The sequence below is a fragment of the Amphiura filiformis genome, chromosome 2 (assembly GCF_039555335.1).
Source record: "Amphiura filiformis chromosome 2, Afil_fr2py, whole genome shotgun sequence".
Taxonomy (NCBI): domain Eukaryota; kingdom Metazoa; phylum Echinodermata; class Ophiuroidea; order Amphilepidida; family Amphiuridae; genus Amphiura; species Amphiura filiformis.
This window is the reverse complement of record NC_092629.1, coordinates 6,937,373-6,962,266: the sequence shown is the minus strand read 5'-3', so window position 1 is coordinate 6,962,266 and position 24,894 is coordinate 6,937,373. Positions and strand designations below refer to the sequence as shown.

Genomic DNA, 24,894 nt, shown 5'->3' with positions numbered 1-24,894 from the left:
ACTCTAAGAACTGTTTTAACCCTAACCGTGATAAATCTTACAAAGCAAAGCCACTGTCTACGCATGCATCCCAAGTGATGCAATGACACAATCCCCATACATATATCTATATGCATGGTTTTGTTGGCTGAAACACCTGTGGCTACCAGTCACCAATAGAGTGTATGCAATAAACCAACAGGAACTGTATAACAATTGAAATGGCAGCCATGCTGGAGGACAGATCTAAGATAACTTAAGATGACAGAGGGACGGGTCTCTAGATCGATTCCACAACCATTCATACCTATCACACATTTTATTGTATTATCATGCGAATTTCCCCGTGGAGGACAGAATTTTATTTACATGAGGATGATGACTCTGTTATGAGTGATGTCGTATTGCATACCCTCTATAGCATGCTTGGCACCCTGGGAACCTTGGGTTCAAATCCAGAGGGAAGCAAACAACTTCTTTGAGCCAATTAGATACAGGCTGAATGGCCAGCCAGGCTGAAGGGGCTAAGCTTAAAATTGCCAAGAGATCTAAAAGCTCTATTTTGATTATATCATGTAATTAATTAAATGAGAGGCACTCTAAGAAAGGCAGGAGTGCCCATGGGGTTTGTGAACGCAACATTTAGCAAGTTTGAATGGGCCATGCCGCCATGGTAAAATCTATTTTGCCCTCCATTATAAACTGCTCACAACTATGGTGAAATCACAATAGAATACCTTCCATACCATAAGAATAGGGTTTAGCATTAGGGGTTACGGTTAGAGTAAGGGAATAGAGTAAGCGCTAATTTTTTGGATTAAAAAATCTTATCCTTATTTGCCAAAAGAAACATGTTCAATGTTAATCTTTTAGTTAGTTTTAACTGGCAACATCCTTTAGTTAGTTTTAACTGGCAATGAAAGTCAAATGTTAATATTTGGTCAATTTTTGGAAATAAGAACCAAAAAAATGTGAACAATTTGCAGAAATAATAGATCGACAAAAAATCCGAAAATAAAAATTTAAATTACACAAGTACACCACAAACTATCCCAAAATGTCCTCCACTTATTTGAATTATAGTGCTGTCTCATATCATCTAAAAATCTACTGGCCTGCCGGAAAAGCATTGTTGAATATTTACTGGCCTGATACAAAATCCACTGCAATAGGGCCCCCACTTAAATCCGACCCTGTTATGAAGTTCAATCTCTTTGAATGGTACTTACATACTGTGAGCCAGCACTCATGCCCCCTGGGTTGGGTGTATCCAGTAAGCTCTTCAGCCTTTCTTCAACGGTCATTGACAAGGACTCTCTCACAGCTGGAGATCTCCCATTCTGGAATGTGCAAAATGGACACAGATAAACTCAATTAGTTTGGGAACTGCTGCTGGCTTAGCTTAGTTAAAAAGAAATGGATCCAAGTCCAACCTCCATTATTCAGACCTACTTTATATGAATCTTTAATCCTGACACCTTGACTTCATACTCGATAAGAAAGTCCTTAGCTACTCTAGAAGGATATAAAATGTTGTATACAACACTCAACTAACGTCTTTCAGTGCTGCTACTGGGACAATCAGTACAGAATTGTACATAATTAATTTATCCAGTTTTTTCACTACTTGGCTAATGTGTGGTCACATCCTGGCTGGATAAAACAGGTTGGACTGCATAACATTTACCCAACAACGTTCAAGAGGTACATTCCAAAGTTGGGATCTGCTTGACGATGTCAATGATGCATGGGTATCTGTTTTCCGATTGAGCATACAAACTTACACAGACTTTATGCATACCACTGAATGTTCATTCTCATACTTACTGTGAGCCCTCCATTTGCATTATTCCAAGCCATAGGTGGCGGTCTGAGAGGTTGCGGTCTGATGGCGCTTTGGCTCGTTGCAGGCTGGTCAAGGAACTTCTGTCGTCTCATTTCTATGCCATGCTGCTGGGAGATGCCCTGAGTGTTGTTGATTTCAGTTGTTGACTGAAATTAAACATGGAAAATAAAATTAGAATTGGCTTTTCTATTTAAAATTCACACTCCCCTGTGGAAGATTATTGAAATATCTGCCACAGGGGAGTATAATTCAAATGGAATAATCACATTAGGCAGCTCCATTTGAATTTCATACACCCTCTGAGAAAGATTCAACCTGAATCTTCCACTGAGGAGAGTGGGTTTCAAATGGAGCTGTTAATGTGTAAATTCCATTTTAAATTCATACTCCCCCTGTAGAAGATATTTCCAAAATCTTCCACAGGGGTAGTGTGGATTTTAAATGGAAAAGCCCAATGTCTACATGGTGCCCAAAACTTCAGAGTAGCACAAAAATAACATCATTATATTAATGCTCTGCATGCTGGCCATAGGCTTCAACCTAAAAAGTCAAAGTTCCGAGATATTTTCTCAAAATATCAAAAGCTATTTTAAGAACCACTGAACCAATACTAGGCTTGTTTATACTCATGTTAATGAATTTTTCATGCTGATTCCAAGTATGGTCATGAAAATTTACAAGTCTGAAATTTTGTAATCAAAAATAAATTGAAACTTGTCGTCTGCAGTCTGGAGAGAGTTAATTGATGACCATTCAGGTTCAAGCTGTGTGTCACTATGCCTGGTACTGGCACTCAAAACTATAGTGGGTGTTAAACCCAAGATCATGAAAGAAGAGTATTTTCCAACCTGTAGAATGGACCACACATATTTTAGGCTTTTGCTGCTAAATACTGGAGGTACACTGCTCTTTTGGTCTCCATATGCGACAATCCAATATGGGACAGGGCAGTTCTGATTCAGGACTCTTTGGTTCATATGAACAAAACAAGTTAGGCTATATGTTAGACCGACCTGGTTTAACATGTTTTGTGTCATTGCCTGAGACAAAACTTCACTCATTTCTGAAATAATAAAGATAATATTTTAAATTGTTTGATAATAAATTGTTTGATAAACCACCTCAAAAACGTATGTTCTGAAGATCAAAATTATTTGTGTTAGCTTGGCAGTGAACTTACCATGATATGTCCCTCATCCATCGGTAACCTAGGACTCTCCTCTGGTGGTGAATCTGCCATCGTACCCGGAAGTATGTCACCATTCACAGTACCTGTTAAAATCAAACAATTAATAAAGAATTGTTAATTAATTTTCTTCTTTTCAGGTGTACGTGTGGAATCACTTCAGCATAAGGGAGCCATCCAGGGCCGTCAACTTTTTGGCATTGCTTGGTGTTAGATAATGTCGAAAAGTGGAATTATTGATTGCAGACTACAATTGTTCATTTTTTACTCATGATTATTTGAGTCAGGGTGCTCGAGGTGGGGGTGGTAGGGACAACAATTTATTTTGATGAAACATGACATTTTACTACTTTGGCATGTGATATTACAACTTTGGCATGAGAGGATGAAAAAGTGCCCAAATGTGTGAGTCTTTACGCTGAATGTGTGAGAGTTGATTGACAGCCCTGGAGCCATCCCAACTCCAACCCCTAGCTGATGTGCATAACCATAAAACCTTAATCCTAAGGGTTGGCATATGAATGAGTCAAAGGCAACATTTACCTTTGCTGCCTTGGAAACATTATTTGAGTATAGAGCACACTGCATTACCCCGTTTCTTCATTATTACACCTTCCCTCCCCCATTTAAACAACTTTGTTTCATGGGATTTCATCAATCCTTTGTTTTTGAGCAAAGGTTTGTTACCCAGTAGGCATACCTTTTATATCTCCATTTTGCAGACCTCTTGGGGTATTCATACTGGTACCAGAAAACTGAAACACAGAAATAAAAATAGTTCCATTATATTACATGTAACATCATACCGCAAATTTGCGTGATAGTTGTCATTGTTCTTTGCCCAGCAGTATGCACACACACACTGCCACGCATCCTATTTTGTTGAGGATCTGTGCTTTTAAAACTCGCACTGTATCGTATAAATGGCAACAAAGCTATTGAAAAACGGTGAGGACAATACCGGGGATAGCAAGCCACAGGTGTGACCCTGGCCCACACAGCGTTTCATGTGTATACCAATGCTCGCGTGATTTGCGCAATCGGATCATGTGGGCTGCTTGCACTTGCAGTTGCTTTGTGCTGTATGTGTTAGTAGCCTTAGGGGGGTAATAAAATATGCAAATTGAAAGAAAAGGTTTTAAAGATAACCTATGGTCACCTTGACACTGATAAATGGATACTCAGGGTAGTATCCAAAGGGTGTGGAGGCTGAACACATAAAATCTGGCAAAGTCAGCTTATTTTCTGGGGTGCACTCTGAACTCCCCCCCCCCCCCATCTTGTTAAATTAGCACCAAAAGCTAGCACATGTCCAATTAATTGATTTTTCACAATGCAATTATTGAAAGCATGAGTGATGCAGTCATAGAGTAACATACATCCTCATTGTGTTATATCTCGTCTGTTCCTTCAGGGAGATTCCATGTGCATGGATTGTCCCCAAAGTTAATCTTTACAGTTATAGATTCATGGAGCCGGGGACACACTACTCCCCCACTGGTTGAGTATATAGATTCTTACCTGTGAATGTATGCTTCCCTCTCTACCTGGACCCATCGTCACATCACTCTTGTCCATGGACCCATTCATGGAGCCATTGGTAAGACTGCTACTGGTATGATTATTCTATGGGTAAACAAACAAGAAATGTTTGTTGAATAGATTCATCAGGTTTGTTGATATAAATAAATATTTCCATTTTGCTTGACAAAACCAAGTGAATTTTTACTCACTACATAAAACCAATTTATCATGATAAGGGGAATAAAATACACCTTTTTACCATTTTGGGTTGTTCCAGTTGAAATCCATATACCCCTATAAAAGACATAACCCAAATCTCCCACACAGGGAGTGTCAATTTCAAATGGGTTCACCCGAAACGGGCTATTCCATTTGACATTCACACCCCCGTGTGGGATGTTAAGTTCATGTCTTCCATAGGGGGTGTATGTATTTCAACTGGAATAGCCTTACCTCAAACCTTCTTCTGATGGCACTAATGACTTCAAGTGCAGCCTGCAAGTTGCCATCTGTGATATCTGTCAACAACAATAAGATAATAATTTGTTCAAGTATCTTGTCGTTCAAGTGATATTGATTATTTGAAATTTGAGAAATGAATATTACATTTCTTTTACTTGCTCAGTGTTCAAAATTAGAAAAATAAGAGGATACCTAACCTCATTAAAACTAATTTATCATGATAATTAAAAATATTCTGATTAAAAGGGCATTTCGTGATCCACAGCATCATATCCCCACTTTTCTCAAAGTTTATCAAAAATATCATGAAATTTGAATTACGTTCTGGTACACCAGATCATATGTAACTCGCAAGTACGCAAAATCAGAATCAACCAAAATTTTGAGAGTATCATTTTTTCATGGATATCTACTGAATAATGTCATATGAGAATGATATGATCATGAAGTACTCCTTTAAAGCACACAGAAAATTACAATCAAAATGCAGAAAATGCTATCAAACATGGATGAACTATTGGTAAAATCAAAAACTGATTCTATCTGCAGCCCGGTGATATCACTTAACATTGACTATGTGTACACATGATCATTACCAATTTCGTGCAAAAAGTTGTCATTTTTAAACTGGGGGGGGGGGGTATTTTTTAATTTGGGAATGATCATGCGTTACACCTTTGAATAGGCAGTGACAACACGGGGATCTGCAGCTGCTAAAACAGTGAAACGATTTATGAAATTTATTTAAATCGTAAATATTCCGATTTAAAGGTGGGATTGACAGCCTCACCCCCCCCCCATCACATCAAAATGCAGATTTTGGTATCAGCTGAAAGCTCATATTTTTTTCATTAACATTTTGAAATTAGGCGTTCCAAATCGGTACTTTCAGAAGAAATCATCAAAAAACTGTTGAATTAGTCTTAACTGTGGTATATCACGTTTCAGACTAATTTGACAGTATTTTGATGATATCTTCGGAAATACATCGATTTGGAACTCCTAAAACTCATAATTTCAATAAAATGAGAAAAATAGGATCTCTCATTTGATATCAATTTATTACATGATCATGTTTATTATCATTAATAAAAGCACTGTACACTGCCAGTATTACACTGTATAAATGTCACGATATGTCAGTAATTCCATATAGGAATTTGTCACATTTACAAGGAACATATATGTGTTCTTTTTGCATGAATGTTTGAAAGGGACAACATTTTAAGTCATACATAAGTAAGAATTCGGTTTTCAAAATATATCAGGTCACCTTTCTTAAAATGCTATCAAACATGGATGAACTATATTATCGGTAAAATCAAAAACTGATTCTATCTGCAGCTGCTACATAACAGTGAAGCGATTTATCAAGTTGATTTAAATCGTAAATATTCTGATTTAGGTCAACAGGAACTTACTATCAGGCAGCAAATGGTATTAAACACAGATGAACTACATTATCAGTAAATTCGAAAACTGATTTTATTTGCATCTGCTTTGGAAACAGTGAAACCAATTCATCAAGATAATTTAAATCACATTAATTTTCTGATTAATGTGTAAGCTTTTAAGCATTATCAGTTAATAGAATCTATATCTATCTATTATGTAGATGGAATATACATGTGTGTAGAGTAATAGAATATGCAATGAAAGAATAAGTGTTACCCCTAACACCACAATGGGTTTTTTGCTATCAAAGGGAAAGAAGAAACGAAAAAGGAGAGAAGATAAACAAAGAAGTCACCTGGCACCCCTGGGATTCAAACATTGCCATTGCCTACCCTTTTCCAGTTTTGCCTTTGGCCCCCAGATCTTTGCCAACTTCCAAGGCATTCTTCATCACTTGTTTATTCTTAGTGCTCTTCTTTGTCTTTGCACAGTGGCCTTGATGGGTGTAAAATTTGAGGCCTGATTGTGTGTGACATCAGTTGCAGATAAACAGGCATATACACCCCCCCACCCCCCACACACACACACATACAGTACAATACTAACCATCGGCATTAAGATGTTGCGTATCCACTCCCTTTCCTTCCAAAAATCGCAGACAAAGATGGATATTTTCCACCCGCTGAGCACGGATGATTGGTCTTGTTTGAATGCCAGTAATCTTGCTATGAACTGCAAAAAAAAAGACAAACAAAACCACTTGTTAAAAGTGGTCAAAATCTTTCAAATCAAATCAGGAATAGTTTGCACTATCTAAAATGTTTCATTACCAAGGTAATGCAGCAAAATAGTTCAACTCCCATTGAGGCATAATGACCTTGACCTATTTTGCTGTGTTAAATTATCTTAATACAACATAGATCTTGATATAAAACATACTACATGGCACATATTGTTCTTCATACCAAGTTGAAACATTGGGCTATTCCAGTTGAATCCACACTACCCCTGTGGAAGATTTTGGAAATATCTTCCACAGGGAAGTAAGTTTATCAAATGATTTCAACTACCTCTGGTAGCAGTGCAGCTGGAAATTTGCCTTAAATTTGCCCCCCCCCCCTCAGAATAGTGGAATTTTCTGTGATTTGTTTGTTCTAACAGGGAGAGGGAGACCGGGGCAAGGGAATTTCCCATGTCATGCTACCACTGACCAACCTTCCATTTGTGGGTGTCTAGTTCACCTACTACTTTGATAGATTTCCTATGCTATAGACAGGACAGATAGGGGCGCACCATTTGATTTCCAGGAGGGCATGGGAGTTTATTGATCAAAAAAACCTTTACCTACAATATAGTGAGACGAAAACAAAAATTCGCCAGATGAGTAAAAAAAAACATTTCCCTCACCCAACTCTGTATACATTTAAATTGAAAAATATATTAATTTTTCACTCTAAAGCTACAATTTTGTGTTGTTTTTCTATATGTTATCAGCTAAATTTTCATTTGTTTAATTTCACAATACTATTTTTCCTATATAAGGCCTATATGACTCTTATTCATAGACCCATTTATTACAAATCATAACTTCTTATAAAAGACCACCATTTTGATGTTATAATAGTCAATTCCTGTTTGACTCTGTTTGAAAACTGGCCTGGTGTTAACAATAGGCCTATATATTGTCTACTACACACTACACTACAACTGATTTTCTATGCCCTCTTCAGAGGTCAAATCAGTGTAACCTTTGCCATGGCAACATGATGCTTAAATTCTGACTGAGCCTTTGCATATTGTACAATAATACATTGTACATGTGCAATTGAGCATGATCATGTTGAATATGATGAATGGGTTTATTGTTGCACTGCCACTGGTAATTATATTTCAGTAGGATTTATAAGTATGGTCAAAAGCCTAGACATCAACAATTCAACATTTCATAAACTAATTTTTTTATCAAACTCACCATGTAGGTCTATTTATAATACTCTCGTACACCTATATAGCCTTTTTGTACTGAAAAGACAAACCCACTTTTACTTGGCATAAGTTGCTGAGACAATAAATTGTTTTTCTGACAATGTATGCCAAATTGCCTGCAGTAGAGCATGGCTATATCACACTTTCTGGAATAACAGATTACACAAGATTTGTTTGGTCAAATTATACACTATTTTGAGAAACCAATCAATATCAAAAACCAATAACCATGATCATGATGCTACTTATCATCATTAAGGGGGTACTACACCCCTGTAGTAAATTTGTGACTATTTTTGTATTTTTCTCAAAAACTAAAAACACACTGGTAACAAAAGTTATGTATATTGTTGGGGCAAGGAAACCAATTACTGCACAGAAATTTCAGTGACTCAAGACAAGCGGTTCAGTATATATGATAGGAAATGAGGTACATCCTAGCGGTCCCTCATTTCTTATCATAAATAACGAACCGCTTGTCTTGGGTCACTGAAATTCCAGTGTAGTAATTGTATTCCTTGCCCCTATAATATACATAACTTTTGTTACCAGTGTGTTATTAGTTTTTGAGATAAGTGCAGAAATAGTCACAAATTTATCGAAGGGTGTAGTACCCCCTTAAAGCTACCAATGTTTGTCAAATTGTCTGCTGTAAGGTTGCCAAAAATTTCAGCCTGAATCGGGGATCAAATAATCAAGAAGTCACAATTTTTTTCTCTTGACCATTGGTTTCTATGGGACAGGAGACAGGATCCCCGCATTCAGTAACTCAACCATCATGGCACTCGTAAACAAACCGTGCCCTAGTTTGAATGACAGATGACGTTAGATGCAAATTAGTCTTTTTAATTCTATCTTTGATTATAGGAACTAATAAAAATAAAAATAAATAAATTAGTTTTCAGGCTACCAAAAGGAAATAACCTTTTTCACTCTTTTTTTTTTTTTGCCTTTAATATCATAACTACATGACAAGCAAAAGCGTACAGACAATCATGTTTTAAAAGCCACTCATTTGTTAATGACGTACATCTTCTAACATACAAGCACAGATTCCATGAGCTAATGATTTTTCTAATAAAACCCAATAATTGCTGGTAGTCAATGCCCTTAATACGCAACCATGGATTAACAATCAATAATTTTAAATAATAATTTGATGCAATAATCTAAGTATACTGTGTAATGGAGAGGGTACAGCTAGAGATTATATCTTACACTTCCCACAATGCATTTCTTCTATTTTAATTTCCTGTACTGATTGGCTGTCTAGTACAACATGGGTAAATATTGACAAAAGTACCTCAATGAACAGAGCACATATCTTGGTATAAAATTTGTTTATTCTGGACTATCGACCCATGATTAGCCAGTATATCCTTTACATGAAAACAAATGGCACCTGTACAACGTACATGTAATAGGAGAGTCAATTTGTTGTCATGATGTGATGCGTCATTTAGCAAAGGATTATGGGAAGGGTCTTCTATGAGGCACCTGTAATACTTACAACAACAAAAAAAAGGAGGGAGAGAGAGAGAAAAAAACAAACATTCCTCCACAATCACAAGTTTACTTGCCTAAATACATTTGTTATGGTTTAATCTGGCTTTAAAAAAAAAATATTTTTGGACTAAGGCTGACGGTAAAAAAAATTTGGCCATTTAAATGTAATGTATTTTTGGCAAAAAAGCAAACTATTGCAGGTCCAAAACACATCAACAACGGTTGATAAATAAATTGATATCAGAAGGACATTCCTCGCATTCAGAATGCTTTTTGATGTGTCTGATGTGCAGGGACTGCAAGGTCCCACAAAAATACTGTGCAAACATCGCTATCCAATTCCTTAAGACAAAACAAAAACAAAATTTCAAATACTGTTTGTAACCAGTTTGCACATTAAAATCAATAATGAACGCAAATCATTATCAAATTACTTTTGGATAAATGGGTGATAATAATCATTATGGATCTTCATGCGCTTATCTGTATGTTATCAAGGCATGATAGAATCAGGAACCGTATGATAGAATACTTCATGGAACATTTCAAGGCCAGCAGTGATGCATGGGTTGCGATGCCTACAATAATAACGATAATAGGCTTACATTACATTTTCCTCAAATGACGAATATTGTGGCGATAGCATAGCAAATAGTGTGATATATGTGGGTGTGCCCCGATCACAGCAGCTGAAAGGAGTATCCCATCATGCTTCACAGGGCCTTAATCATTTAATACTGCACTTGCCATAGAAAATGTACACAAAATCCCTCCTTAAATTAGGGGTGTGTAGTATATTGTTTGAAAAAAATATGACCCCTAAAGTATTGTGAAACTATCCATAGCTCTCAATATCTAAGTGGCCCTAATTAATTTTTTGTATACATTTGCTATGGAGCCAGCAGATTCACTACAATGCATGATGGGATACTGCCTTCAGCTGCTGTGTGCCCCGATAGTACTCCCATTCCAGAGAAATGTCAGATAATGTTAGAGGTCCTCAGCAAGTCTGACCCTTTACATGTTATGCATTTGGACAAAACGCTTTACTTCACTTGCCTCACCCTACCCAGCTGAAATGGGGAGCTGTAAGGAGATAATTTTTAAAAATACTATCTACTTGCCATGCTTGCTGAGACGTGCTTAGCTCTCTCCGTGTGGATGTCAACTGCAGACAACAAGTTTCAAATTTTCTTGAAAAATTCAAAGATTTCAGAATTTTCATCACCATATTTGTTATCAGCATGGAAAAATGCATTAAAATGAGTGAAAACAAGCCTAGTATTGGTATTGGCTAGTCAATTGATCATCGGGCTTTTCATCCCAGCTTCATACACTTTAGGTACATATCATTGCCAATAGATTTAGAAAGTTTACTTTTGAGGACTGTTAAATATTAATATCAATTTTTATACAGTATTGCAAATTTCAAAAAATCAAAAATTATTTGATATCAGAAAGACATTCTTCGTATTCAGAATGCAATTTGATATGTCTAAATACTGTCCAAACATTCATACCTCAGCCCTTAAGGATATACAGGGGTGAACATAACTGGTACCTTAATTCTTTTGCTGTCTGTACATGTTATTTAGAACACAGTCATGCACTCATCATACATAAAATTATTCTACTCAACATGCTAAAGATGCCTAATTTCCTGGACAGGTGCTGAAACCAACCTGACGTAAACTCTTAAACATCAACTCATTGTTCTTTAAATAGCTAGAAAATCCATCCTCATCAGGCTTTATACTGTCTGCATGCCTGTGTGCATGCACATCAATTCCATCATTGGAGAAAAAAACCAACATTTGATGAATTGTCACATCAGAAATGTGTGGGCAGGTCCATAACCAGGATTTAATGGGGGAGGGGAGGGGCTGATTTTGAAAAAGTGGACCGTTTTTTCTTCAAAATTTGGACCATTTTGGACTGGGGATGGATTTTGAAAATGTGGACTTTATTTTTCCAAAATTTGGACCTTTTCTGACCAAAGAGGCATTAAACCTTTGTTAAAGAAAATAGCAGAAATTGCTGAAATTCTTTGTCGTGTATGAAATAGGTTAATAAATAAATGCAGATTGTTTGTTGCTTGATAGAGTGGACACAATAATGCACTTGCACTGAATATTGATGCACCCAATGCACTCTGACTACTGGGCTAGTCCATTGGATGCATTAACATCTCAGTACGCATGCATTGTTGCTTGATAGAGTGGACACAATAATGCACTTGCACTGAATATTGATGCACCCAATGCACTGGGCTAGTTCATAGGATGCATTAACATCTCAGTACGCATGCATTGTTGCTTGATAGAGTGGACACAATATGCACTTGCACTGAATATTGATGCACCCAATGCACTGGGCTAGTTCATTGGATGCATTAACATCTCAGTACGCATGCATTGTTGGGTCCAATTTCTTTCTGAATAATTGATATGCACTTATAAAACTTATAAATAACAGCTGAATATTATCGCTATAGTTTATCATGATTATTGTGGATATTACACAACTAAATAACTGCATAATTAATTATCCCACTTCTAGACAGGTGTCTGTGTGCTAACACAGCCAGAGGAATTTCCTTTAACCCAGCAGCACCAGTGAAGAAGACCATACATATTATATGCCCTACATATTTTATTGACAATATATTATGATTTTTATTTATTAATTTTCATTTTCCAATATCTTTTACCATAGAAATGCACACACATGCTAACAAAATATACCTGAACTAGTTCCAGATTTTAAAAATATTGTGACAAATCTGACAAAATCAAAGACTTTAAAAATCATCAAAAATTTAAAAAGCAACAAATGTGTTGCTATTTGCATAACAATACACTTGTTGCTCCACTTTGAATGCAGGGTTGCCAAGCCTCTGATTTAATAGCCCGATTGGGTAACATTTATGATTTTCCCCACGACTTTTGACAATTACCTGTCCCATAGAAATGGTTTTAGAAAGAAATTGGGTGACCTTTTTCGACATTGGCTCCAGCGACTTTCAGTAGCTTCATGACCTACAGTCCAATAGAATCCGATGGATCAGAGAAAAATTGGGCAATTTTTTAATTATTTGACCCGCTGAAAATTATTGGCAACCCCGGTTAAAGGACAGCTGACAACCAATATACATATCTTTAGGTCTTTTAAAAAATATATTAAGTAAAATGAAAGGTTTTGAAAAGAACATTTACTTTGCAAAGAAATTGAGATTAATAATTAATACTGCTTTTATAGGCCTATCTTATTGTTATCTATAACACATTTGTGTGTGTTTGACTGCTTTATTAAATTATTGATTTAACCCAAAGCCAAGCCTTTTATTATAGACATTTAAAAAAATAGCGATTCATGCTATTGAATAATTAACACCATATAAAAAAGTGCATACCTCTTTGGATGGTATAAATTATAATATCAGTAAAATTGGTTCTGTGTTTTATGTGTGGAGAATTTGGTTAGCTGCAGTATTGATACAGTCCTACCTCCATAATCCGGAAATCTTTTATGTGTGAATTTCACAGAAAACACATATTAATTCATCTGGATTTTTCACTTATCTGGCAAATACTTGGTCTCATCATGGCCAACTGTACGTAACTTGTTTAAAAATTTGGAATGATCATCCATATGATTGGCTGAAGTCCAATTCAGATTCCACATCGCGGCCGTAATGAAATCTGCGCTAGGGTTTTTACGTGCTTGGTGGTGAAAATTCTCATCACGCGGTAAAGTTTTCATCAGCGAAGAGAGTTGAATTTTGTTCAAATTTTTCACTCTCTCTTGTGATATCGCGGCCATGCACGCTTGTGATTTAATAGCTACTGGAAAATCAAGGTCAGCATTCACTATGGAAGACTGACAACAAGACAGCAACACATCATTGCAATCACAATAGGTATAGGAGTTGCCAGGGACACTATATGCATCCCATTTGAACTCAAATGTACATGTAGGGCCTACATTGTAGGGCCTGCAGTTGTAGGCCTATAAAGTGCAACACTTACAAGCTATCTTTATGAAAATAAAAACTCTAGAAATAATTAGCCGTAAAACTTTCTCTTGCACATTAAAATGTCAAATAATTTATCATATATATAAACAAAATATCAAACATACCATACATTTACACCTCCAATACAAGACAGCCAAAAGTGTACTGAAATGGTTTGGCTTTTTGCTATACCCCCACATTGCAGTAACCATAGTAACACAGTGGCAAAGAACTCATAACATCACTATGGTGATGTAGATTTGTTTATCATGTAATTCTGAACCCCTGCAATGAGCTATTCCATTTTAAACCCACACTACCCCTGTGGAAGATATTGGAAATATTTTTCTCCACAGGGGGAATATGAATTTCAAATCAAATGAACACATTGAGGCAGCTCCATTTGAAACTCATCCTCCTTCTGTGGAAGATTCAGGTTGAATCTTTCTCAGAGAGTGTATGAAATTCTAATGGAGCTACCTAATGTGTTCAATCCATTTGAAATTCATACACCCCTGTGATATTTCCAAATCTTCCACAGGGGTAGTATGGATTTTAAATGGAATAGCCAAATGGTGTAAACTTGAAAGTGTTGATCATGTGGACATGAAGCCATACATCATACAAGTTTCATACTGTCATGTGATATAGGCCTACATTATTGTTTGAATTTTATTTGAATGAAAATATGTTTTGCTTGAATGTAATCTTAGGGTGACTTCACCATTTACACAAATCTGCATAATTTTACTGAGGCCAAGTAAAAAAAAAATACATATATTGTATGGATTTTGTTAAAAATTGGAGAGGATGTCCCTTATTATTTGTTCTTTTTGTGAGTTTTTTTTTTTGCCATTTTTTTTTAAAGATGACTGCCATGTATAAAATGGCTACTAAGATACCTTCCTTATTGATTTTATGTAATATATAGTATTCAATGTTTCATTGAGAAATAGTTGAAAATGATGAACACACAATCAAAAATAGGTATGATATATATTTATTTAGAACTTTTTTCTCAGAATTTTAACAGTATTTTTGAAAATAACAAAAAAAATTGGTGCAGTGTTAAAAGTTGATGGGCGGGACAAGAAACTTTACTTGGCCTAAAACCAAAATTATATCTGTTGGCCAAGTAGTCTTAGGCATCTGCATGGGTTCAAATCAATCCTGGTTTTGTTTTCATACAAACATTCATTTGCCTTCCACTTTTTACAAAAAAAGTCTGCACAAGTGCACTTTTCAATCAAAAAAGTCCACATTTCCTCCTTTAATCCCCCCCAAAAAAAACCAAATCCTGCATACAGAATTATATCTCTTGGCTAAACTTTACTATACCCTACCACATTTGGCCGTCGCCGAAGCTACCCTAGTTTTAGCCCTGCTACACCGACGGCGAGAAACTCAATGATATGATTACATTGAATGATGTATGGATTAACTCAGTGCAATAAATAAATCACTTAATTCAGCAAATTAAATAAACGAACGAGAGAGATTCAAAACAACATTGTAGTAATTTAATTAATAATGCCACTATACAATGAAGAAGAGGAACATTAGTAAATTTTAAATTTAATTAATTGCTTTGCTTCCCATAATCAGCCAGGAATCATAAATCGGCATAATGATCGGTTTCCATTCATTAATTATCTTATTTAAAGAAGAGATAAATAATTATTAATTAACTTAAAACATTAAATAAAAACATTAACTTTAAACAATACTCTGTCATTAATTACCGTGATAATATGTAAATTATGATGCACACGAGGAAGGTTACCGTTGTTGCAGGGCTACAGCGACTTACGCGTTTGATAATTAATCAATTAATTAACGTTCTTAAACAATCAACTTTTATCAATATTCAGTCATTAATGTTATCATGGTTATGCCCATGAGGAAGGTTATCGTTGTTGCAGGGCTACAGCGACATCGCCGCTTGATAATTAATGAATTAATTAACAAACAAACAAACAAACAAACAAACAAACTTTATAAATATTCACCCATTAATGCGATGCCTATGAGGAAGGTTATCGTTGTTGCAGGGCTACAGCGACATCGCCGTGTGAACTTTGAACAACAATTTCTCAACAACCCTACTACAGATTTCCATGATTTTTGTACCAAATTTCTTCTTTTTAAAAGACCTTGCTAAGTATAGGCCTAAATGATAAATATTATCATGATTTCACGTTGTTCATAAAGCGCCCTACCACTCACAAGCTTTACGTTACATTGACCGCATTCTTACGCTCAATACAAATCTGAATAAAGATGGACGATAACAGTTCTGTTTCATTCACAATGTTTTGTTGAACTTGTAAAAGAAATGTCTTATGATGCTTATTTTTTCACCTAATTAGTCGGGACTGTATGACCATTTTCTTCTTAATTAACTTTTCAGTGCTCACGGTCCTGATTTTATTTATAACAAAGTTGCAAAGTATGAAATCACATAAACCAGTGTATACGTCGTTCATAAAAGGCCCCAACCAGTGATAACCAGGTGCAAAAGTTCTGTTTCTTCTTAATTAACTTTTCAGTGGTCACGGTCCTGTTTTTATTTATAATATCTGGAAATTATGAAATCACATAAACCAGTGTTACGTCGTTCATAAAATGCCCCAACCAGTGACAACCAGGTGCAAACTAAGTTATGTGCATTATGCGCTTACCAATGACAACTTAACATATTATTTGCTCTTGTCAACAAACAAGCAATTCCCCATTTCACAAGTGCATCATATCATTCCTCTTCATTACATTTAGTTGATCAAGTCATTACAAAATACGCAAAAGTCTAGCTTTTGCGCGCCGTCGCTGTAGCACAGCAACAACGATAGCCGGCGCCGTCGGTGTAGCCCAGTAAAAGGTATAGCTTTTGCGCCGTCGCTGTAGCATGGCAACAGCGATACCTTCCCGCCGTCGGTGTAGCCCAGTAAAAAGGTATAGCTCCGCGCCGCCGCTGTAGCACGGCAACAGCGATACCTTCGCGCCGTCGGTGTAGCCCCGTAAAAGGTATAGCCGCTACCGTCACTGTAGCACGGCAACAGCGATACATACCTCCCCTACATTCATTTGGTGACATGACCAAATAAGGTACACCTCAGTGCCACCGGTGTTAGCATATGAAAATAGGTATACCTTCGCGCCCTTGATTTATCCCTCGAAAAGTCTAGCTTTGCGCCGTCGCAGTAGCACAGCAACAACGACAGGTTTGCGCCGTCAGTGTAGCCCAGTAAAAAGGTATAGCTTCGCGCCGTCGCTGTAGCACGGCAACAGCGATACCTTCGCGCCGCCGGTGTAGTCCTGTAAAAGGTTCAGCTTTGCGCCGTCGCTGTAGCACAGCAACAACGATAGCTTCGCTACCGTCGGTGTAGCCCAGTAAAAGGTATAGCTTTGCGCCGTCGCTGTAGCACGGCAACAGCGATATCTTCCCGCCGTCGGTGTAGCCCAGTAAAAAGGTATAGCTTCGCGCCGCCGCTGTAGCACGGCAACAGCGATACATACCTCCCCTACATTCATTTGGTGACATGACCAAATAAGGTACACCTCAGTGCCACCGGTGTTAGCATCTGAAAATAGGTATACCTTCGCGTCCTCGATTTATCCCCTCGAAAAGTCTCGCTTTGCGCCGTCGCTGTAGCACAGCAACAACGACACCTTCGCGCCGTCGGTGTAGCCCATTGAAAAGGTATAGCTTCGCGCCGTCGCTGTAGCACGGCAACAGCGATACCTTCGCGCCGTCGATGTAGTCCTGTAAAAAGGTCTAGCTTTGCGCCGTCGCTGTAGCACGGCAACAACGATACCTTCCTCCACCACACTCATTTGCTAATATGACAACTTTAACAATTAGGCCTACATAAGGTGCACCTTTGCACCGTCGGTGTAGCCTTACGGAAATAGGTCTACCTTACCGCCGCCGGTGTAGGCCCCTCATAAAGGTCTAGTTGCACCGTCGCTGTAGCACGGCAACAGCGATACCTTTGCGACATCGCTGTAGCACAGCAACAACGATACCTTCATTCACCATCACATCATTATTCAATATATGATACTTAACATATCTACTCCATGAAATAAATGCTACTCATTCTTAATCAAACCACTCATTAACAATTAACATTCCTCTTATCAATATAACTTTAATCACTATTAACAATCATTGTTAATTACTTACAACAACCCTCTTATCCTCACACTCATTATTATTATGTCATAATTATTAATTAGCTACCATCGCCCTCTAATCCATCATAATAATTAGAATTATATAATCATTCATAATCAATTACAATCGGCCTCTTATACGTCACACTAATTATAATTATATCATGCTTATTAGCATCATCTTTTGATGCGGTCATCACTTTTACTTGAGTACATTAAAATCTATTACGCATAATTAATACTTCTGAGCCATTATATAATGCAATATAGTTATTTCATTATGCTTAAATTAAATTCAAATGACATTACTATTATCTAGAAGTAACCACAATAATATAATCGTACTATCACTTATTACCTTGATAAATGCAAACTTCATTTAGTCAAACGCCGACATACTTTATTAAAAACCTGACTCATATAATACCTCTAACTTAATTTAAATCTATCCCATTAATAAGTAATTCACGCCGTCGTCGGTGTAGTTTTACAAAAAAAGGTGCAGCTTCGCGGCGCCGTCGATGTGGTAGGGTATTCTAAAGGTACTCCTATCTCTTTACAGATATGAAATCAAACCCCATGCAAATATAACCAGGGTAGGCCCTACTATTTACCATATTCTCTAATATTTGCACTCAGGGTTGGCAAAAATCAGCCCAAATTGCAGATCAAAAAAATCGAAAAAGTCACCCAACGTCTCTAACCATTGGTGTCTATGGAGCAGAAAACTACGGTGAGTCGCTGGAGCCAATGAAAAGTCACCAAATTTTGTCCTTAACCTGATTTCTATAGGACAGGAATTGGCCAAAAGAAAAGGGGAAAGTCATCAAAAGTTGCCTAATTAGGCTACCAAATCAGGGGATTGGCAACACTGATAAACCACAGAACATGATAGAGTCCTGTGAGGCTTGACTTACATACCAATGTTCAACAAAATCAAAGTAATCAATTAATGATCCTATATCTATTATTCTTTTGACATCAAGTAAAAAGCTAGCCTGGCTAGGGTGCTAATACTATTGATTATCAGACTCTTTGAATTGGTAAAATAAATAGAATCTAAAAATGTACATAATTGGTATGTTATCATTCAATTCAATGAATGACTAGCTCACATTTCCACTGAATAATACTATTGTGACCATTTTTAAATCCATTTTAATTAAGTCATCCCAATTTAATTTCTACCATTTCAAGATTTTCTATGCCCTGTTTATAAGGATCTGTTCAGATGTAAATTAAGGAGAATGTACCCATTTAATTAATCAAGACTAATATTAACAATATAACATTTTTGGCATATTAATAACCCCCTCCCCTTTTTTAAGGCAATTTTTTGGTATATGGATGGGTCCTTTTTTAATTTTCACATTTGTTTTACGAAATATGCCAAAAAGTTTGGCCATCTACATTAAATTTGTTTGAATAATGTGACTTTTGGTATAGCGATGGGTCCATAAATTTCTATATAAATTGGTATATGGATGGGTCCGCTTTCAAATTCTCAGCGGCATATCCTACTCAAACCAAACTTGAGTAACCCCTTCAGAATATAGGATAAGTGTACATGATAACTGAATGGTTGTTTTCTATATCAATTCAAAATTCAAAATCCTGAGAAGGTATGACCCCAGGATGACAGTGGTATACCACGATATACTGCCAAAGACCCATGGGTCAGCTATGGTGCAGCAACCGCTCTAGTTTCAATGTGATTTCTGCTTTAACCCCCTGGACACTACTGGTCATCTAACAGCATTTCTGATTGGTTGATAACTTGAAATGCTCATTTCAATTGCCAATTATGACTAGGCTTTCAACTATTTATGGTCAAACTTGCATTTGCATATGATCTTATTAATACCTTCCTTGATTGGTTCAAAATTGGACACAATATTCATTTTGACCAATCGGCAGGTAGTTCTCATGGGGATTTATTGTAGTAACCTTTTATTCACACAGGTTAATTCCATTCAGTATGTGTTGTCACTGAAAAATTGTTAGAAGTAATAATAATAATTTAGCTAGCAAGCTCTACCATCAAGTTGAAGAATGCCATTGTATTATGAAGTTGTTTTATGGTTTGTGTTAACAATGGGGTAAAATCAACAGACGAAATCAAACTTGACCAGTTTTGAAGTCCCGTCTGTAGTAGAGTGATTATAGCCATGCCTCAATATGAACATGATTGAACATGATTAAACATGATATCTGACGATTTCAATTGCACAAATGTAGCAGACGTTTTAGGACTTAGTACTATAGAGATCCACTTGTTGTCCCCTGCCCCTTGAAATTGTCCTTGCCTTGCTTTTTGAAACACATAAATATGCAAGTCCTTGGTTTTTTCTCTATCTGGACCACTAGGTGACAAAAAGGAAGGCACAATGGGCATTTAAATGCCTCTGCACTGGGTTTTTTTGGGAGGGGAGGGGGTAGTGTTACCCTGTCCTGATCCTGCCTAAATTTATTGTGAGGATCCATATCAAAAAGTATCTGTAGACACAGGTTCAAAAATGAGAGTTATAAAACAGGGTAAGACTTGAAACAACTGATAAATAGTCCATAGAAAAATCTTGCTACACACAGATGTAGACTACATGCATTACAAAAGTAGTGTACATGCATGAGGTTATTAAAATATGCATTCATTCAAAACATTTCATGCATTCTTGACTTTGACTGAACAAATCCCTATTTATACTCCAGTAGTACAATGTAGAATTAAAATGTGAATGACCAAATGGCCAAAAAAGGAGACTGATGTCGGAAATTGGGGGGGGTCAAAAACAATTTTCTATTTTGACTGCACGTTTAAAGTAGGGGGTGGGGAGTCCACAACAAGGAGTCAAAAAATGCTCCATCCCCCCATGCTGCCACTGCATTGTACCTAAAATAATTTAAGGTTAAAAAGAAATTATATGCGGTACATAGTATGTAAGTGTCACAAAAATCACATGTACTGTAAAAGTGGAAATTTTTGCACAATTAATTTTTCACGCTTTGCCAATCAGACAATATTTTAAACATTATTAACATCACAAATTTGCAACAAACCCAAATTGTGAAAAAATCACCCTGGGCAGATTTTTTTTGTTATTTCTCCATTTATGATCCTGCCCAAAAGTGTCTCCTTTCGATATACCATGTCACAAATAGGGACAGTGGTCCCAGATAGGTCGTCTGAAGATATGGGTAATGCACACACACACAAAAAAAAGGTATCCTGCCCGACATCCATCTCCTTTGGCATGTTGAGTTACACTTGGAACACAAATTATGCTTCACAGGTTCAATGTTTCCACCTTAGTAATTCCCTTTATCAGGTGGCAATTCATTAAATCAAAATGACTGAGCAATAATTACTGGACTGGAGGAACTTCAACTAACAATTCATAAGCCGACAAACAAGTCTCTTGTTGCATAGTTGTAATGGCCATTTTTCTGGTTCTGATACAGAAACTGTTTACTTTGGGCAAAAGTTTAATTTAATTGGGAAGGATTAAGTTATTTGAATTTCCATTCCAGTGTGTAGCATTATACAGCTATTTAAAGATGCACTTTCAGAATTCTTGCTTGTATTGCTTCAATGTTATTTCCCTCAAATATGGGTAAATTTTCTGACACATTAGCCAAATATCGAAAATTAACATTTACCCTCTATTCAGTACTCGGACGTGACTACATTATACTCTAGCCCAGCTAATGAAAAGTTATATTACTTTCATATATGTGCAATTTTGAAAATAATTCTTGTTTTCTTTTGGAATATATATATGGATGACATTCTTACTCATTTCTAATTTGGCATACAAGCAGGCCTGGAAAAAATAAGCAATTTGGCCATCTCCTTGCTGGGAAATTTGGTCATTTGAAGGGAAAGATAAAGGATAACGAAATACATAAGAAATGGTGGGAAATCCTGCTGAGTTAAAGGGAAATAAACATATTTTCCAGGCCTGCATATTAACTTAAAAACATACAGGATATACATGTAATAATAGAACTTAGTTCATATACAAGACAATGTAATTGTATGTACCCAATCAAAATTTGATAAGACTTTTTCCTACAAATTTCAAATATTTTGAGATTTCCAACAAGGGCCTGCAGACTTTACCTGTGTAAGGGATATAAAAAAATATATATATTTGCAAATTTTTTATGGGGAGTCGGCTACACCCCTGCGTACGGGCGTGCGTCTGACAATCCTCACAGTGAGACTATTTGACAACGATGTCAGCCGGGGATGTCAGTCATGAACTACTTTTTTATTTTTGACTTTTATTATCATAAATCACATTCATTTAGTTTAGTTTTACTTACACAGTATTTCCAGTAGACTGACAAGCATGAGTCCATCTGCGATACTTTTGCGTAGATCTCCAATAGGCCTTTGACGGCCCTTCTTGAGTAATCCATTCACCCAGGCAGTGTGCTCCTAAATCACAAAGAAACAAAGCATACATACATGTAAGTATAGTTGTGTTCACATTGAGTAGTGGCAGTGTGAATGATGGTCAGCGTAAGTTCTGCCAGGTGTACCTCCGACAATTTACTCCTGACAAGAGTAGTGAGCTGGGTGTAACCTCCGCCAGGCGTAAGTTGCAATGTGAATGCTGCTACTCCTGGCACCCGGTGTAAGTTTGACCTTTTGTTAGTCAGAACCAAGACATTACATATCGCGGGGTTGAAAAAGGTCACAGAAACATCGGAAGTGGTAGCCGATGTTTCACCGACCAGAAATGAATGCTTGGTGGAACTGGTCGGAGTAGGCTAGGTGTAGAGACGTGGTAGGAGTAGCAAAAATATTTGTGGAATTTTTATCAATGTTAGCGTAACTTTACACCAGGTGTAACTCAAACACGACTTATGAACAGAAGACAAGTGGGGCGTCCCAATCTTGACCAAAAGCCAGACAGTAAAACTGTTCTCTTAATTGATGGGAGTGGCCTTCTTTTCCTTTTTCTTTATCTTCAGATCTGTTTGTCACTTCTCTTTCCATAATAGGTCAGCATGCTTTTCAATATTACATTCGCATGCATGGTAATGACTTTGCAGACTCTCCAGCGAGCTCTCCAGGTTTCAGGTGAGTAGATTTTCTTGCAATATTTGGCCCATTTACAGTCCAATGTTATCCTATATCCAGCGTGGTCAAAAATAGATTTTTGGCATTTCTGATCGTCACAATGAAACAAATTTTGGCACAATTTTCTCAGAATTCCCCGACATTATGTTTACTTGTTGTATCCATGTGACCCGACATGATTTTTTTAATCTCGACCACAGAATACAATGTGGCTCAATCGCGAACATACATTGATGACACAAACTAGCTGTAAGCAAGATGGGTCATCTCTCACGATTTTGTCACATGTACATGTATTGTTTCATCGGCGACCATGCTTGATCAGATGTAGGGGGTAGATGGCTCGAAAATTATCTTTGCAAAAATATCTTACTTACTTACTTTACAAACGCGCGCACAAGCTTTGAGACGAACCTTTTTTTTTTTTTGCCTTATGCCAGTCCGTTACATATCGTCTCAGATATAGGCACAGCGTATAGGATTGGCAAGGGAGTCTACTTAGCCAGTTCCAGTGTATTAATGTTGTAAACCCAATGGCAGTAGATGTGTACTCTTCAAAACGAATACAAATACAATGTACATAAGTGGAATAATCATATCAACAAGATTACCGCTAAGTCTAGTAGGGTTCTCGGTTTCATCAAAAGGAACCTGAGATCTTGCCCAAGCAATTTAATGTATTCACCTGTATTCACCTGTTCTTCGGGCTCTGGAAATAGGGTTGATGCCCTGTGATGCCCACCCAATTTCATCCTATTATTCACTGCATGATAACTTAATATATGCCATGGAAAATATTTTAAATGGAAACTTGTTGCCAGAGACATCCAACTCCAAATGTAAATTTGTTGAACTTCTTGGCTAGGGCTTTATCCACTGCTGTCTTGAAGCAATTCATTGTTGGAGCATTTACTGTCTCGTTTGGCAGGTCATTCCAGGTGTTGACTACTCTGTTGGAGAAGGAGTGCTCTCTAAGTCTAAGTCTTGAGTGCTGCTTCATGATTTTGAGGCTATGTCCTCTGGTCACCGACGTGTGGCTTGTCATTTCAAATATGGCTTCTTTGGCTATATCATTTATCCCATGCATGATCTTGTAAGTCTGGATCATGTCGCCTCTCAAACGTCTGTAAGCCAGTGTAGGGAGTCTCAATTCTCTCAATCTTTCTTCATACGACTTATCTTTCAACTGTGGTGCTAACTTACTGGCCCTTCTTTGGACTTTTTCCACCAGCTGGTTGTCTTTGTGATGCAGAGGGCTCCAAATGCAGTTTGCATACTCTAAGTGAGGCCTTACTATGGTCTTGTACAGTGTTCTCAACATGTCTTCATCTATGAAATTAAAAGTCCTCCTGATGATCCCAACCATACTATTCGCCTTCTTCACCACCATTGCAACATGCTTACTGAATGTTAATGTTGGGTCGAACTTTACTCCAAGATCTTTTTCTTCCTGAAACACATCTAGGTTCCTTCTACTGTTTCCATCAGACATGCTGTATGTGTGAGGATCATGTTGGTTGCCATAATGCATAGTGCCACATTTGGAGACGTTAAAACCAAGCTGCCATCGGTCTGACCAATCACTCAGCTCATCCAGATCTCTTTGTAGCTTGTTGCAGTCATCCTCATCTTGAACATGTGTAAAAACCTTGGTGTCATCAGCAAAAACCTTAACACAACTCTGTACTACATCCGGGAGATCGTTGATGAAAACCACAAATAAAATTGGT

At 37.1% G+C, this 24,894-nt stretch overlaps 1 protein-coding gene across 1 annotated transcript in view; it reads right to left on the bottom strand.

The window, feature by feature from the left end:
- The window catches only part of LOC140145827 (uncharacterized), a 68,757-nt gene that overhangs the window by 17,617 nt on the left and 26,246 nt on the right, over positions 1-24,894 (bottom strand). The window contains 8 exon segments of the mRNA XM_072167507.1: positions 1,209-1,319; positions 1,807-1,971; positions 3,006-3,097; positions 3,712-3,766; positions 4,533-4,637; positions 4,989-5,053; positions 6,999-7,124; positions 22,402-22,516. Of these exon segments, the coding sequence (XP_072023608.1) occupies positions 1,209-1,319; positions 1,807-1,971; positions 3,006-3,097; positions 3,712-3,766; positions 4,533-4,637; positions 4,989-5,053; positions 6,999-7,124; positions 22,402-22,516 (834 nt within the window).